The sequence below is a fragment of the Anabrus simplex genome, chromosome 1, assembly GCF_040414725.1.
Source record: "Anabrus simplex isolate iqAnaSimp1 chromosome 1, ASM4041472v1, whole genome shotgun sequence".
NCBI lineage: Eukaryota > Metazoa > Arthropoda > Insecta > Orthoptera > Tettigoniidae > Anabrus > Anabrus simplex.
The window spans coordinates 934636076-934649622 of NC_090265.1; the positions used below are offsets into that span (position 1 = coordinate 934636076).

The window sequence follows — 13547 nt, forward strand, 5'->3', positions numbered from 1 at the left end:
AATCCATCGCGTGTTTCCAGACATTCGATAGGGTCAGCAATGGAATGAATGAAGCCCCTACCTAGCCGCAAGAATACGAATTGTCCCGACTGCCGAAGCCTGTCACATTTCGCTGGGGTAATGATTAATAACTAACGGATGAAGTGAAATGATAGTGTATAGTGTTGTTGGAATGAAGAATGACAGGGAAAACTGGAGTAACCGCAGAAAATTCTTTTCCCGCCTCTGCTTTGTCCAGCACAAATCTCACATAAAGCAACCGGGATTTGAACCACGGAACTCAGCGGCAAGAGACCAGCGTGCTTGCTTCTGAGTCAGGGTGTGCTCTTTTAGACAAATAAGTAAGCGAAAGAAATTAATATACAAATAAAATAATCGGACATATCTTTGCTTTTACAACAAAGTCTAGTATCTCACAATGCTCTTCCTATCCATTATTCTCCTTAAGACTGGTCACGCCTCCCAGCCACATATGGATATGCAGTCGATCAGTACAATTTACATTGGGTTCATTTTACTATGCTAACGTGTAAGCAAGAATGAACCATAAATACATAACACTGTAGGAGTGCTTAAATAGTCTACGTCATGCAAACATACATTCCTGCAGCGCGGTACGGTGAGGTTCAATATCCTTTACGGATAACCATAGGAAAATTAATACAACGAACGTTTCAGGTATTCTAGAATACGGGAAGCTTAAAGAGGGGGAGCGCCATATTGTTGGTACAATACTGAATCAGGTGGAATGTCTGGATCTTTGAAGCCAAAATCGTTCCTATTCTGACATGCGGAATGGAGATGACATGGGAGGAGTTAAGCTATAAAGACCTAATACGAATGGAAAAAGTGAAAGCCGGATTCTTGAAAGCAGCCCTCCGAATTTAAAAGTACACCAAGTGAAGAGTAGCGTACGAACTCGCCAGAGAAACATTTCTAATAGAGGACCTGAAATGGAAATTCAATCTGCCCTGTACAGACAACTGGAAAAAACTGCGGTTAGAGAGGGAGAAGAAAAAGAAGTAGATATGGCCAGAGTTCTACTCTTCAGAGGCCATAATGAACAGAGCATGGACCGGCACAAACCAGGAGCTGAGACATTTTGTAAATTCCATGGCAGTCTACGGCTACCATCGCAAAATCTGTAGGTCGAAGACATCCCACGACGTGGACTCGATGTGCATATGTGAACTCTGTGGTAAACGTTGTGACCGATATCACGTACTATCGTGTAAAAATCGCGTGAAATCAATCATAGACCTCTGTATTGATTAATGTATCCTAATATTGCACAACTTGTGAGCAATAAAGTTTATATATATAAAAATGTAAATGCTAAACAGTAAGGGATAGTATTAGAAGTTTATGCGAGAATCCCATGTAGCGGTCACCTGTAAGTGTCTTGTCAAAGATATAAGGACCTAAGATTCTGGTTACCAGAATCCCTCGCCATACATTTACTTCATGAGGATGAAGTGCGTGCATGTGTGTGTGCGTGCGTGTGCGTGTGTGTGTGTGTGTGTGCATGTGTATGTGTGTGTGCGTGTGTGTGATTGTACCATCCGGTGTAGATCCTCATCTGATCAATACCTAAACATTTGTGCGTTCATTTCACCGTTGATATAAAATGAAGCTTCATCGGTAATTGTACATTCCATACAAATTCCATATTTCTATTGCAAAGATCAGTCATTGCCTCACAAAAATACAAATAAATAAATAAATAAATAAATAAATAAATAAATAAATAAATAAATAAATAAATAAATAAATAAATAAACTCCTTCAAGGATAACTTTATATGGATGGTATTTACATGGAGACAATATTCTTGAGGCAGTTGGTTTCGACATATTAAACGCAGGTTCTAATTATTTGAGAGAAGTAGGAGGTTTCTCTCGAACTGATAGTAAACTGTCAACTGCACATCTTGGTTTATCTTCCCGACCATCTTATATCTGTTCTACTCACGGGTCTCTGTGAAATAGGTAGCCGATGAGGATGAGTTTCATTGAAAAATACCGGTACTTCTTCTTGTGTACGTCTTCTGTCACCAACTCCTATCATCGTAAGGTTTTCAGTCCATTCAGTTTAATTGAAAACGATTTTTAAAATTCTGATATCACAAGTAAAACAGTTTTCTTCATACAAACTATGATACAGAAGGCACGAATTAAAGTGTTGCTATACCAATCAAACCTTCTGCTTAAAAGAAATAAAATTTTGCGTACATCTAAAAGAATAGTACATTTCAGAAAAGAATATCAAGGAAGAAAAGTTAGCATTTTAAAAGAAGGATATAACGAGAGAAGACATCGGTTACCTTGATAGCCATCATATAGTGAGGAACCTCTATTCCGTTAATACAGGCACATTCCACAGATATATTTACATAATTGATTGTTATTGTCACAAATTCTGCGATATCAGATAGGTAGAATCCTCGAGTTTCAACAAATAGAGCAGACCAAGACGCAGAGTTTCGAAGTTTTCTTTCTGAAAATAGGGTCTCTCGCCACGGAACAGACAAAGCAACGTCGAGAGGTATGAACTCTACAAGAAAGGAAAGATCTATGAACTTTTCCAAGCGGCTTAATGTTAGCTATCATTGCAACCTGTGACATATTGCTCTGAAGCATTGGTCAAGTTTCATTTTTGTACCCTCTCAACTGATACCCCTCCATCTTCTTCTTTAGCGGTTGAATATTTCAGGAAGGATTTTTATCTGTTACTTAAGGTCTGTCGAGCCTCCGTGGTTCAGACGGCAGCGCATCGGTCTCTTACCGCTGGATACCGTGGTTCAAATCCCGGTCACTCCATGTGAGATTTGTGCTGGACAAAGCGGAGGCAGGGCAGGTTTTTCTCCGGGCACTCCGGTTTTCCGTGTCATCTTTCATTCCAGCAACACTCTCCATTATCATTTCATAGCATCTATCAGTCATTAATAAATCACTTTGGGAGAGGCGACCCCATCGTACTAATAGCCTATATCTGCTTCATTCATTCCATCCCTCACCCGGTCAATGACTGGAAAACAGGTTTTAGGTTTTCATTTTCACTTAAGGTCTGTATGCCAAAACTCACTCCCGTCCGTCAGGTGTTACATGAAATGTGGTGACAAGTGAGTAAGTAAATGGTATTTATTTGACAATTCATAGCGTATTGACTACCCAAGTTATTATATCAACTGCGGTGAAATGAAATGGCGTATGGATTTTAGTGTCAAGAGTGTACGAGAAAAAAGTTCGGTTCGCCAGACGCAGATCTTGTGATTTAACGCCGTAGGCGACCTGAGCGTCGTGGTGAGGATGAAATGAGGATGAAGACGGCACATACATCCAGCCCCCATGCCAGGGAAATTAACCAATTGTGGTTAAAATTCCCGACCTTGTCAGGAATCGAACCCGGGAACCCTGTCACGAAAGGCCAACACGCTAACCATTTAGCCATGGAGCCGGACATTAACTAAGGTATGACGAGATCAATTGGAATTTACGACTTCTACACAAACTCATGCCGAAACTACTGTATTTAAGGCATTCTCTCATCGACACCGTTTACTCATTTATTTCGTTTAACTACGATAAAAAATCTCCTTATACGTTTTGCAAATTATGTTGCCTTGTATTTGCCTGATACACTTCAGAAGTGCCTGATCCCTTTAATTATCATACTCAGTAACTCCTGGTGGTTCATGTATGCTTTGTCTTGAAATGGCAGATACAAGCTACTTTTTATCCTTGACCAATTTTGTTTCAATTGTTTGTCTCCATGTGTTTCGTGATCGAGGTCGCAAGGCATCAGTCTAGCGATCCCGTGCAAGGTTAGTTGCTGTTTTTTCTCATTTCCAACATACAAAACAGCTATCTATATTAATGTGGCCAGATATATTACATGCAGGCGTTTTGATTTGACGCCATTTAGGATTACTGCACATTCATTTTGAAGCTCTGTTTTGCTCTACTAGATGGAGAATTGGGATCTCTATTAGGCGACCTATTGCTGAGTTTATGATAATATTGTCGGATAAACAGGAATATCGATGGCTTTCTATTAAAACCACTTAACGAAGTTTAAAAAAATCCATCGATATGTGATCAGAGATCTTTCATATCCCAACTTCGTACGACACCGAGTGGTGAATATGGAAACATTGTTCACGCCTCCTAGCCACATGTGGATATGCAGTCCATCAAAACAGTTTTCGTTGTGTTCATTTTCCTATGCTGATATGTAAAGGATAATGAACCTTAAATATAATACACTGCAGGAGTGCGTAAATACATCTTGCAAACATAGCCTACATTCATTCGCTGGGCTGAGTGGCGCAGACGGTCGAGGCGCTGGCCTTCTGACCCAAACTTGGCAGGTTGGATCCTGGCTCAGTCTGGTGGTATTTGAAGATGCGTCAGCCTCGTGTCGGTAGATTTACTGACATGTAAAAGATGTCCTGCGGGTACACAATTTCGCACCGCGGTGACTCCGAAAAAAGTCAAAAGTAGTTAGTGGAGCATTCAACAATAACATTATTATTATTATTATTATTATTATTATTATTATTATTATTATTATTATTATTGCAAGCATACATTCCTACACTACGACATGATAAGGTTGTTTTTTAACCCGCGATATGATTGCTTGCTCTTGTGGAGCTGTTTATTTTTGTCTGACAGAAAGACAAATACAAGGGTTCAAGAACGTCATTAGCATTTACTAGTTCGCTAGACAGCGAAGTCTATTCTATCCGAATATGCCATACATAACAATTGTCAAATTCTGTTTCATGAAAGAGAAAAATTTAGACCCAAAAAGACAAGACGGCTATAAACTAAACAGACCATGGATCCCCCTGTAGTCAGATCATTTTCTTCACCTTTTTACTCCAGAGTTTTTGAAAAAAATGCTGTAGCCTTTCCCTATAGCGTTATGGCATCTATGGAAATCTATAGGTTTATGATCATTTCATTGTACTTAGCCTTCAGGAGGCCTAGCAGCAGAATTGAAACGCGTCAATATAATTATTTATTATTAAATGACTTAAGAGCCCCATATACGAGTAAATGTATTTCATTTGTAATTTTCCACGACAAATTTTGCTTTTTTTTCTATGATACTGAGAGACAGACGTGTTGTAAGCCGAAATTAAAAACATTCCCACGGGTTATTATAGCGAAATGCTTTTTATTTGTAGTTACGCTTATTACGTTTACGGTTGTGCCAGTAAATCTACAGACATGAGTTTGGTGTATATGAGTACCTTTATCATCTGAGTGAGCTGGGATCGAACTTGAGCTCAGAAGGCAGGTCTCTACTGTCTGAGTTACACAGCCCAACTTTATGAGCATATTGCATCGTTAAAGTGTTCGGCTCCATGACTAAATGGTTAGCGTGCAGGCCTTTGGTCGGAGGGGTCCAGGGTTCGATTCCCGGAAGGGTCGGGAATTTTAACCATTATTTGATAATTTCGCTGTCACATTTCATCAACATTTCATCGTTATCACGACGCGCAGGTCACCTACGGGAGTCAATTCAAAAGACCTGCACCTGGCGTGCCAAACGTATCCTCGGACAATCCCGGCTCTAAAAGCCATACCCCATTTCATTTCATTTCATTTCATCGTTAAAGTCATACGTTGCGTTTCTCATACTTAATTTGATACTTTGTACCTTAACTGTGGCTTTCATACACAGATGGTCAGCAGAATGCTAGTCAGACTGAGTGGTTCAGACGGTTGAGGCGCTGGCCCTCTGACCCCAACTTGGCACGTTCGATTCTGGCTCAATCCGGTGGTAAGTTATTTGAAGGTGCTCAAAAACGTCAGCGTTGTATCGGTAGATTTACTGATACGCAAAAGAACTTCTGCGGGATAAAATTCAGGGACCTCAGCGTCTCCTTAAACCGTAAAAATGTAGTCAGTGGGACGTAAAAACAACAACATTATTAGAAGAATGTTTAATACGAACTTGGAAAAAGTTACAAAATATTTCTGATGACGGAATAGCTCATTGTTTAAAAACGGAGGACGAGAACGTACCATGTTTCTACATAGGATGTTTCTAGCCCTACTGCGTCCAATATGTATCAGTGGTAGGGTGGTTCCTTAGATCGTTCCCGTCAAAGGCTGTCGAATTTTTGGAAGGCAGAAGAAAGTTCATTCGGCACTTCAGGTCATACGATAGCAACATATACACGATTTTTGGTGTCACATTTTGTATTTACCCAATAAAATTAATTAAATCTCAGCCATGGATGACCGAACACTGTGCAGATTTCTCGATTATCCGGTGGGGTAAAACGAAACATCAGAGTCGTGAAGTGAACACGTCTGCAACACTGTAACTGAGATCATATTATTATTATTATTATTATTATTATTATTATTATTATTATTATTATTATTATTATTATTATTATTATTATTATTATTATTATTATTATTATTTTAATGAGATGAGCACTTACATCTCAGAGCGCCTCCACACCCGCTAGCAATATGCCTAAGTCCGGCCTCAGTATACGGATATCATGATCATGCTGCTGTTCTTGCTTGTGATTTCACGTAAAGCTATAGCTAGCATGCATAATAAATTTGAATGTTTAAATCTTGCATCTCAATGAGACATTAATTGCGCTAACTACTTACGTTGGAGCAAGGTAAGCTTGATCGTACGTCTGATTACCATTTCTGCCATTGTGTATAGGAATGATCGTTTTGAATTAACAAGGCTGTCGTAAGAAATACGAATTTATATTAAATAAGGAGCTCAGAAACATTACCAACGGGAAATTCTTCTGCCTTTAGCCTTGAATTTTGCACGTACCGTTCAACTGGTGTTATTTTATGAGTTCAACTTTCGCGTTATTGCTTCATTGGATATGCACAACTGATTGAGATACGTACTTCATATCCATTCAATGTGATATAAATAATGTACTGAAGAAGAGATGACCGCAGATGTCTGTCGGCCAAACCTGTCGAACCCAACATGCTTCTTCAGGTCTCTTGCATCATATTCCATAAATAATTTCTCATGGTTGTACTATCATGTTAGAAGTCCTCAGAGACATAGCAGTAATAATAACAGTAATTATTCCAGAGGCAACCTATGCAGCCTAAACAATGGTGATCGACGGTCATTCTAAAATTAAGGACATAGAAAAACGGGAACGAAAAATTCTTCGGAAGATTTATGGGGCAGTCAAGGAAAATGGCATCTGGATGAAGAGACCGCAGAACGACCTCTGTGGAAAGATAAGAAACACCATTACGGATGAAATCAGAAAACGCCGAGCAAAATTTTACACACACATTTACAGAATGGACAACTCCAGAACGGCGAAGAAACTACTCAACATCGTAACAGAGTAAATGCGGTGCAGAATGGCTAAAAGAGGTTCAGAGGGACCTACAGCAGATCAACATAGCGAATATCGAGGACAGCACCGAGTGCCGAAATAAAATCATCATCATCATCATCATCATCATCATCATCATCATCATCATCATCATCATCATCATCATCATCATCATCTGTTTACCCTCCAGGTTCGGTTTTTCCCTCGGACTTAGCGAGGGATCCCACCTCTACCGCCTCAAGGGCAGTGTCCTGGAGCTTCAGACTCTTGGTCGGGGGATACAACTGGGGAGTATGACCAGTACCTCGCCCAGGCGGCCTCACCTGCTATGCTGAACAGGGGCCTTGTGGAGGGATGGGAAGATTAGAAGGGATAGGCAAGGAAGAGGGGAGGAAGCGGCCGTGGCCTTAAGTTAGGTATCATCCCGGCATTCGCCTGGAGGAGAAGTGGGAAACCACGGAAAACCACTTCCAGGATGGCTGAGGTGGGAATCGAACCCACCTCTACTCGTTGACCTCCCGAGGCTGAGTGGACCCCGTTCCAGCCCTCGTACCACTTTTCGAATTTCGTGGCAGAGCCGGGAATCGAACCCGGGCCTCCGGGGGTGGCAGCTAATCACGCTAACCACTACACCACAGAGGCGGACCGAAATAAAATCACAAATGTAAAATTTGAGTGAAGAATATCACGACAACCTGGGAAGAAGTGGACATACGAGCGAAAGAAGGAGCATTAAGATAGGAGGCCGAGATTTTCGGAAGAAAAGAGGAAAAACGCCCGAACATGACATTATGTATTAAAGTTCAATCGCTCGTCTTAAGGGAACAATCGTGTAAATAAATAAATAAATAAAAAAAATAAATAAATAAATAATAATAATAATAATAATAATAATAATAATAAACAGATCCTACAGTATATGGAGCGTGACTGCTGTGTGGCATTGTCACTGGCTTGTCATTAAGTTGTCTGCAGTTCGCAACTCGGGCAATATATGTCGGATTACTGAAATGAAATATTGAGACCTTTTGGCCCTGACTCCATGTAAAACTGAAGGTCCAAACAAACATGCTTGCAGACCCCACTTGATTTTGAAAATTTCTGTCGTATACTTTACGTATAATTTGTATATAATTTACTGTGCTATTATTATTATTATCATTTAATAGCCGAATGTTATATTTTCTTTTTATTATATCTTATTTTTTACTAAACTTGATTCAGTGTAAGTAAAGTGTAAATGGTTCATCGTCCACCCATCGTCCAAGAAGTTAAGCAAGATAGACACAGTAAATAAATAAATAAATAAATAAATAAATAAATAAATAAATAAATAAATAAATAAATAAATAAATAAATATATAAATAATATTTAATTGATAATTGTGCTGTTAACGTCTTAGATCGTAGATGATTATAACCGTATAAATGTATGATTTAAAGTTGTTATGAAATGTAAAATTTACCCAGTTTCATTCGTAAACTTGGCCTTTTTCGCCTTTACGGCAGTAAAATTTTTCACTGTTAAACAAATTAGAAAATTCATGACAAGTCAATTTAATCTTATGATGTTTTATGCTAATACACTAATTTTACTTGCTCAAGCCACGTGAATTAACTGACCAATAATTTATCTTCCTTTAAAACTTTTTATAGCTATTGGACAGTACATAAATTTTAGTTTCCCATGAGATGTAAAATTATCCGTATTTACACTGCCGTAAACATGACAGAATTTATATCAACGAACAAGCATTGTCATTTCCCACGCACGCCGACGAAGGTGATTCATTTTCTTGAGCTACAGTGTATACCACAATAGCTTCAAGTCCGCGCCATTAATATTGCCCACGTTAAGTGAACGAGTTTTGGAAGAAAATTGCTACCTTTGCTGCGGTATTAGTTGACTGCAGCATTTATTTCCTCTCATTGCATGAAACTGTTTGGACTTACAAATGACACAACTTCAAACGTCCCAGGGCTTTTCACATGCTTATGACTTATAGACTACTTTTAACCTTCGCTTTTGTTCCTTCATGAGAGAGAAGGTAATTTCATAAAACTTGCCTCTCTTTCCTTTAGCGAGAGGATAATTCACTCTTATGACTTGTCATTAAGTACACTCCCGTTCCGCTTCACTTTCAGTGTAGTACCGTGCCTTATTGCATTGAACGAAAAGACCTGGATATTATTCAAAGAGGTCCTTGTTTCTCAAAGAGCACTTTCCAGTAATCATATGTTTCACAGAGTTTGATGTCTAAGGTGAACTCTCAAATACTGTTCTAAAAGAAAGTCTTACACACTATACAACTGATCTTCTTGAACAGAAACACGCACTTTAATTCCAAGAATTAATACTCCTATAAAAAGTTGTCATTAATGAAACGGCTTCGTTAATGTCTCGATTATGTGCATTTGTTGCTGTTGTTCCATTTTTGGGAGCCAGGGATGTTGCTACTATAGTTAACCGTGTGATTTCACGCTGAGTGTGTATCAGAGTTGGTGTTTTTATAGATATAGGTGGTCATTATTGAGTCTAGAGAAAAATAACAAGGTTACGAACCCTTTCCAATATTAATCATATGTAAAGAAGAATGTTCCAAAACTTTTAAGTAAGTGGTCCTTGATTAAAGACAGGAAAGGGACATGCATGTTGAAAGAATGAGTGCTCCCTAGGCTTTATAACCATCTATGGTTCATTGGATATGCACAAATGATTGAGATACACACATCATATCCATTCATTCAATGTTATATAAAACGTATGAAGAATCCTGCAGATATCTATCGGAAAAATTGCCGAAACCATATAAATGCATTTTACAGTTTCCATAATTGAAGAGATTTTACACAGTGCATGGAAAATGGCTTTTAAAATTAAAAATTCATTTTTATTGTGTTCCAATGTGATTTATTATAACATTTGGAATTTTATAGATAATACTCTCTACATATTCAATAGTTTATGTAACACTGAAAATTTAGAAGCCAAGCAATGTCAGATGAAACATTTTTTGCTGAATCCTTACCTAAAAGTTTACAGAACCATATCGTCGCTTCACCGGTAAAAGGTTGTAATCCACAAAGCTCTTTCTATCGGTTATTCTCCTTAAGACTGGTCACGCCTCCCAGCCACATATGGTTATGCAGTCCATCAGAACAAATTTTGTTGTGTTCATTTTCCTATGCCCATGTGTAAAGGAAAATTAACCTTACTGTACCGTACTATACGAATGTATGCTTGCATTACGTATTTACGCACTCCTATTGTATAATGCATGTTAGGTTCATTTCCGGTTACTCGTCGGCATAGGAAAACGAACACAACGGACATTGTTCTGATGGGCTGCATATCCATACGTGGCTGGGAGGCGTGGCCAGTCTTAAGGAGAATAATCGATAGGAAGAGCTTTGTGGATTACAACCTTTTACCGGTGAAGCGACGATAAGTTTTCTCAAGAATGACCGAAGTATATTTTATCTCCTGACGGACACCTTAAGTAGGCCTAATGTGCTATTTTCTTATCTTGCAAATTGTCCTAATAGTAAATTCCATACAGATGACACTATTATTCAATAGTATATCAAAATAATCTTCCCCTAATAGTGTTTAGGGTTGAATTCAGTTATCATGAAACTATTCAGTTCCAATATTTGTTGTTATTTTTATTAGCTGCATCTAAACTAATTGGTGATACTGTGCAATGATTGATGCTTAAATAATAATCCAAAGTCAAACTTTTCCACTGATACATGGTACGTTTCCATCCTTTCCTGGATATTTTCTGCAATTCGCGTACATTTCTGCAACAAATAATACTCTCCTTTTTTGTCACGGAGGATGGAAAAATAAAATATATCATCGCTGTTACAGCAAAACTTTCTATCTCCCAAAACCTTACCATACCACGCTGACATATTTACAAACACCTACAGTACAATGTATTTAAGATTCATTTTCCTTTCCTGTCAATTCTGAGGGAGAATATCTGCGCAGTAGTCAATTGTTGGGGAGCTCTTCAGCTCCAGCAATTCATATAGTAGCTCTGTGGTGGATCCTTGAGAGATTTTTCTCAGTTTTGGCACAGAGTGACTTGTAACGGAGAAGTCTTGAAGGTATTCTTCCAAATACCAAATATGGACTGCATATCCACATGTGAATGAGAGGCGTGACAAGTCATAAGGAGAATGATGGATAGGAAAAACACTGGGAGATACGAGGTTTTGTTGTAACAGCGAGGAAATGCTGCACTGTACAGTTTTGGCAAAAATTCCGTATTTATTTGTATAATTTCCGTTATACGATGGGAAATTGATTTTTGAACTTTTGTAGACTTGTGAGTATTAATAACGGAGCGTTGGTCAGAAGTTTTCTCTGAATATTTGAAGATAATGACTGTACTGAAGTTCACAAAAATATTTGTAGAGCGAGAAAAAACTTCGCAGAGCAAATTATTGACTCTGGAGTTGGCAATGACAAACAGAATGTTAAAGATGAAAAAATGTTTTTCTTTCCAGGAACGCTTCGTCCTCCAGGGTTGATTGGTGGCAGCAAACCAAAAGTGGCTACCCCGGCTGTGGTGTCCAAAATCGAGCAGTACAAGAGAGAGAACCCTACCATCTTCGCATGGGAGATCCGTGAAAGGCTCATTTCGGAAGGTCAGTGTAACAATTCGTATATGAGATTTATGCGAAGTTTAGATCCTAAAGTCAGTTTAGTAATTAACTGTGTGGGGGATCTTTGAATTGTTCGACTTAGACGGTCAGTGTAGTAGTCTATTGCTTGGGAGATATTTGAATTGTTCAGCTCAGAATATCTCTGTAGTTGTATATTCTTTGGAAGAATAAATGCGTAATATTGAATAGTTGGGAAGATCTTTGAGCTCTTTATCTCCAGTAATTAATATAGTAGCCTTCTGCGTTTTTCTCTCAGGTTTGGCACAAAGTGACTTGTAACGGACAAGTCTTGAAGGTATTCTCCCAAATACCAAATAAGTTTGTAAGCTTGTAGAGTTCTTATTTTGCTGCATGCCTTCTATTTCATTTCGGTGGGTTCCATTCCGGCTCAATCCGGAGGACTGTACATGAAGACGATAATAATAATAATAATAATAATAATAATAATAATAATAATAATAATAATAATAATAATAATAATAATAATAATAATAATAATAATAAGATTTACTGTATTTTCATGCAACTGTTCATCCAAGAGTAAATGAGGAGTTTCATATTACAATTGGCACTCTGATGCTGAAGGATAGAGATAAATATGCTAATGTCATCGTGTGTTGTTTGGAGGAAATATAGATTTTCGTTTTCTAGGATTTTAAGTGTATTGACACAGACAAAATATATAACTATTTTTACTTAGAATAGATTTTAGCATGACGTTCAAGTATATAATATTGATCAATCAGTGAATTGATACGTATTTAAATGGGATAATTTATAGTAACCCTCTTTAACAGTTTCTAGAGAAAACAAATACATGGATTTGGAATTTATTTTCAATATTTTATCAAAATTATTGTTCTGCCTACTTCAATTTTCAACAATGAAATTAATACCGTTGTTATTGTAACTTTTTATAGGATTTTCGTTAAGGGACTGGGATATATTATATAAAGAAAGCTAACAACTGGCCACAGGCGATTCCTTCCACCTCCTTGCCCATTTTACGTTCACCTCACTCATCCCATCTTCGTCAGCTTGTCAACTGGCCCGGCGTCAGCAAGGGCATCAAGACGTAAAAGCTTGTCATATAAATTCATATCACCTCATTACCGACACCATACCAAGGAACTGGACTAAGGGGTGGATATACATACATGCATGGCTTACAAGAAAGGGTGAGCTAAATATTTAAACACATCTATTGGTGTGGAGAAATTAAAATAGTGCTAAATTTATGGGAGTGAAAATATGTTTGTTTTGAACAGTTTTAATCTTTAAGTATCGCAACAGTAGTAAGCCGAAAACCTGATCCTGATGTAGCTGCGAGAGCAAAAGAAGGGATGTAAAGGGAAGTGAATTTCTTTCCTGCCGACGGCTTTAAGTTAGCTTCCCTTGTCGAGATCAAGACAGCACGAACATACTCGTCTCATCTTTCATGATTGAGGTATCGTAGCCGTAAGCGATTAACAGGTCATCACTTCACTCAACCAGCTACCTGTATTTTCTA

The 13547-nt window shown here is 38.2% G+C and overlaps 1 protein-coding gene across 1 annotated transcript in view; it reads left to right on the forward strand.

The window, feature by feature from the left end:
• The window catches only part of LOC136857538 (paired box protein Pax-6), a 516728-nt gene that overhangs the window by 415901 nt on the left and 87280 nt on the right, over nucleotides 1-13547 (forward strand). The window contains exon 5 of the mRNA XM_068225094.1: nucleotides 11879-12019. Coding sequence (XP_068081195.1) covers nucleotides 11879-12019 — 141 coding nt within the window. The remainder of the gene's footprint in view (nucleotides 1-11878; nucleotides 12020-13547) is intronic.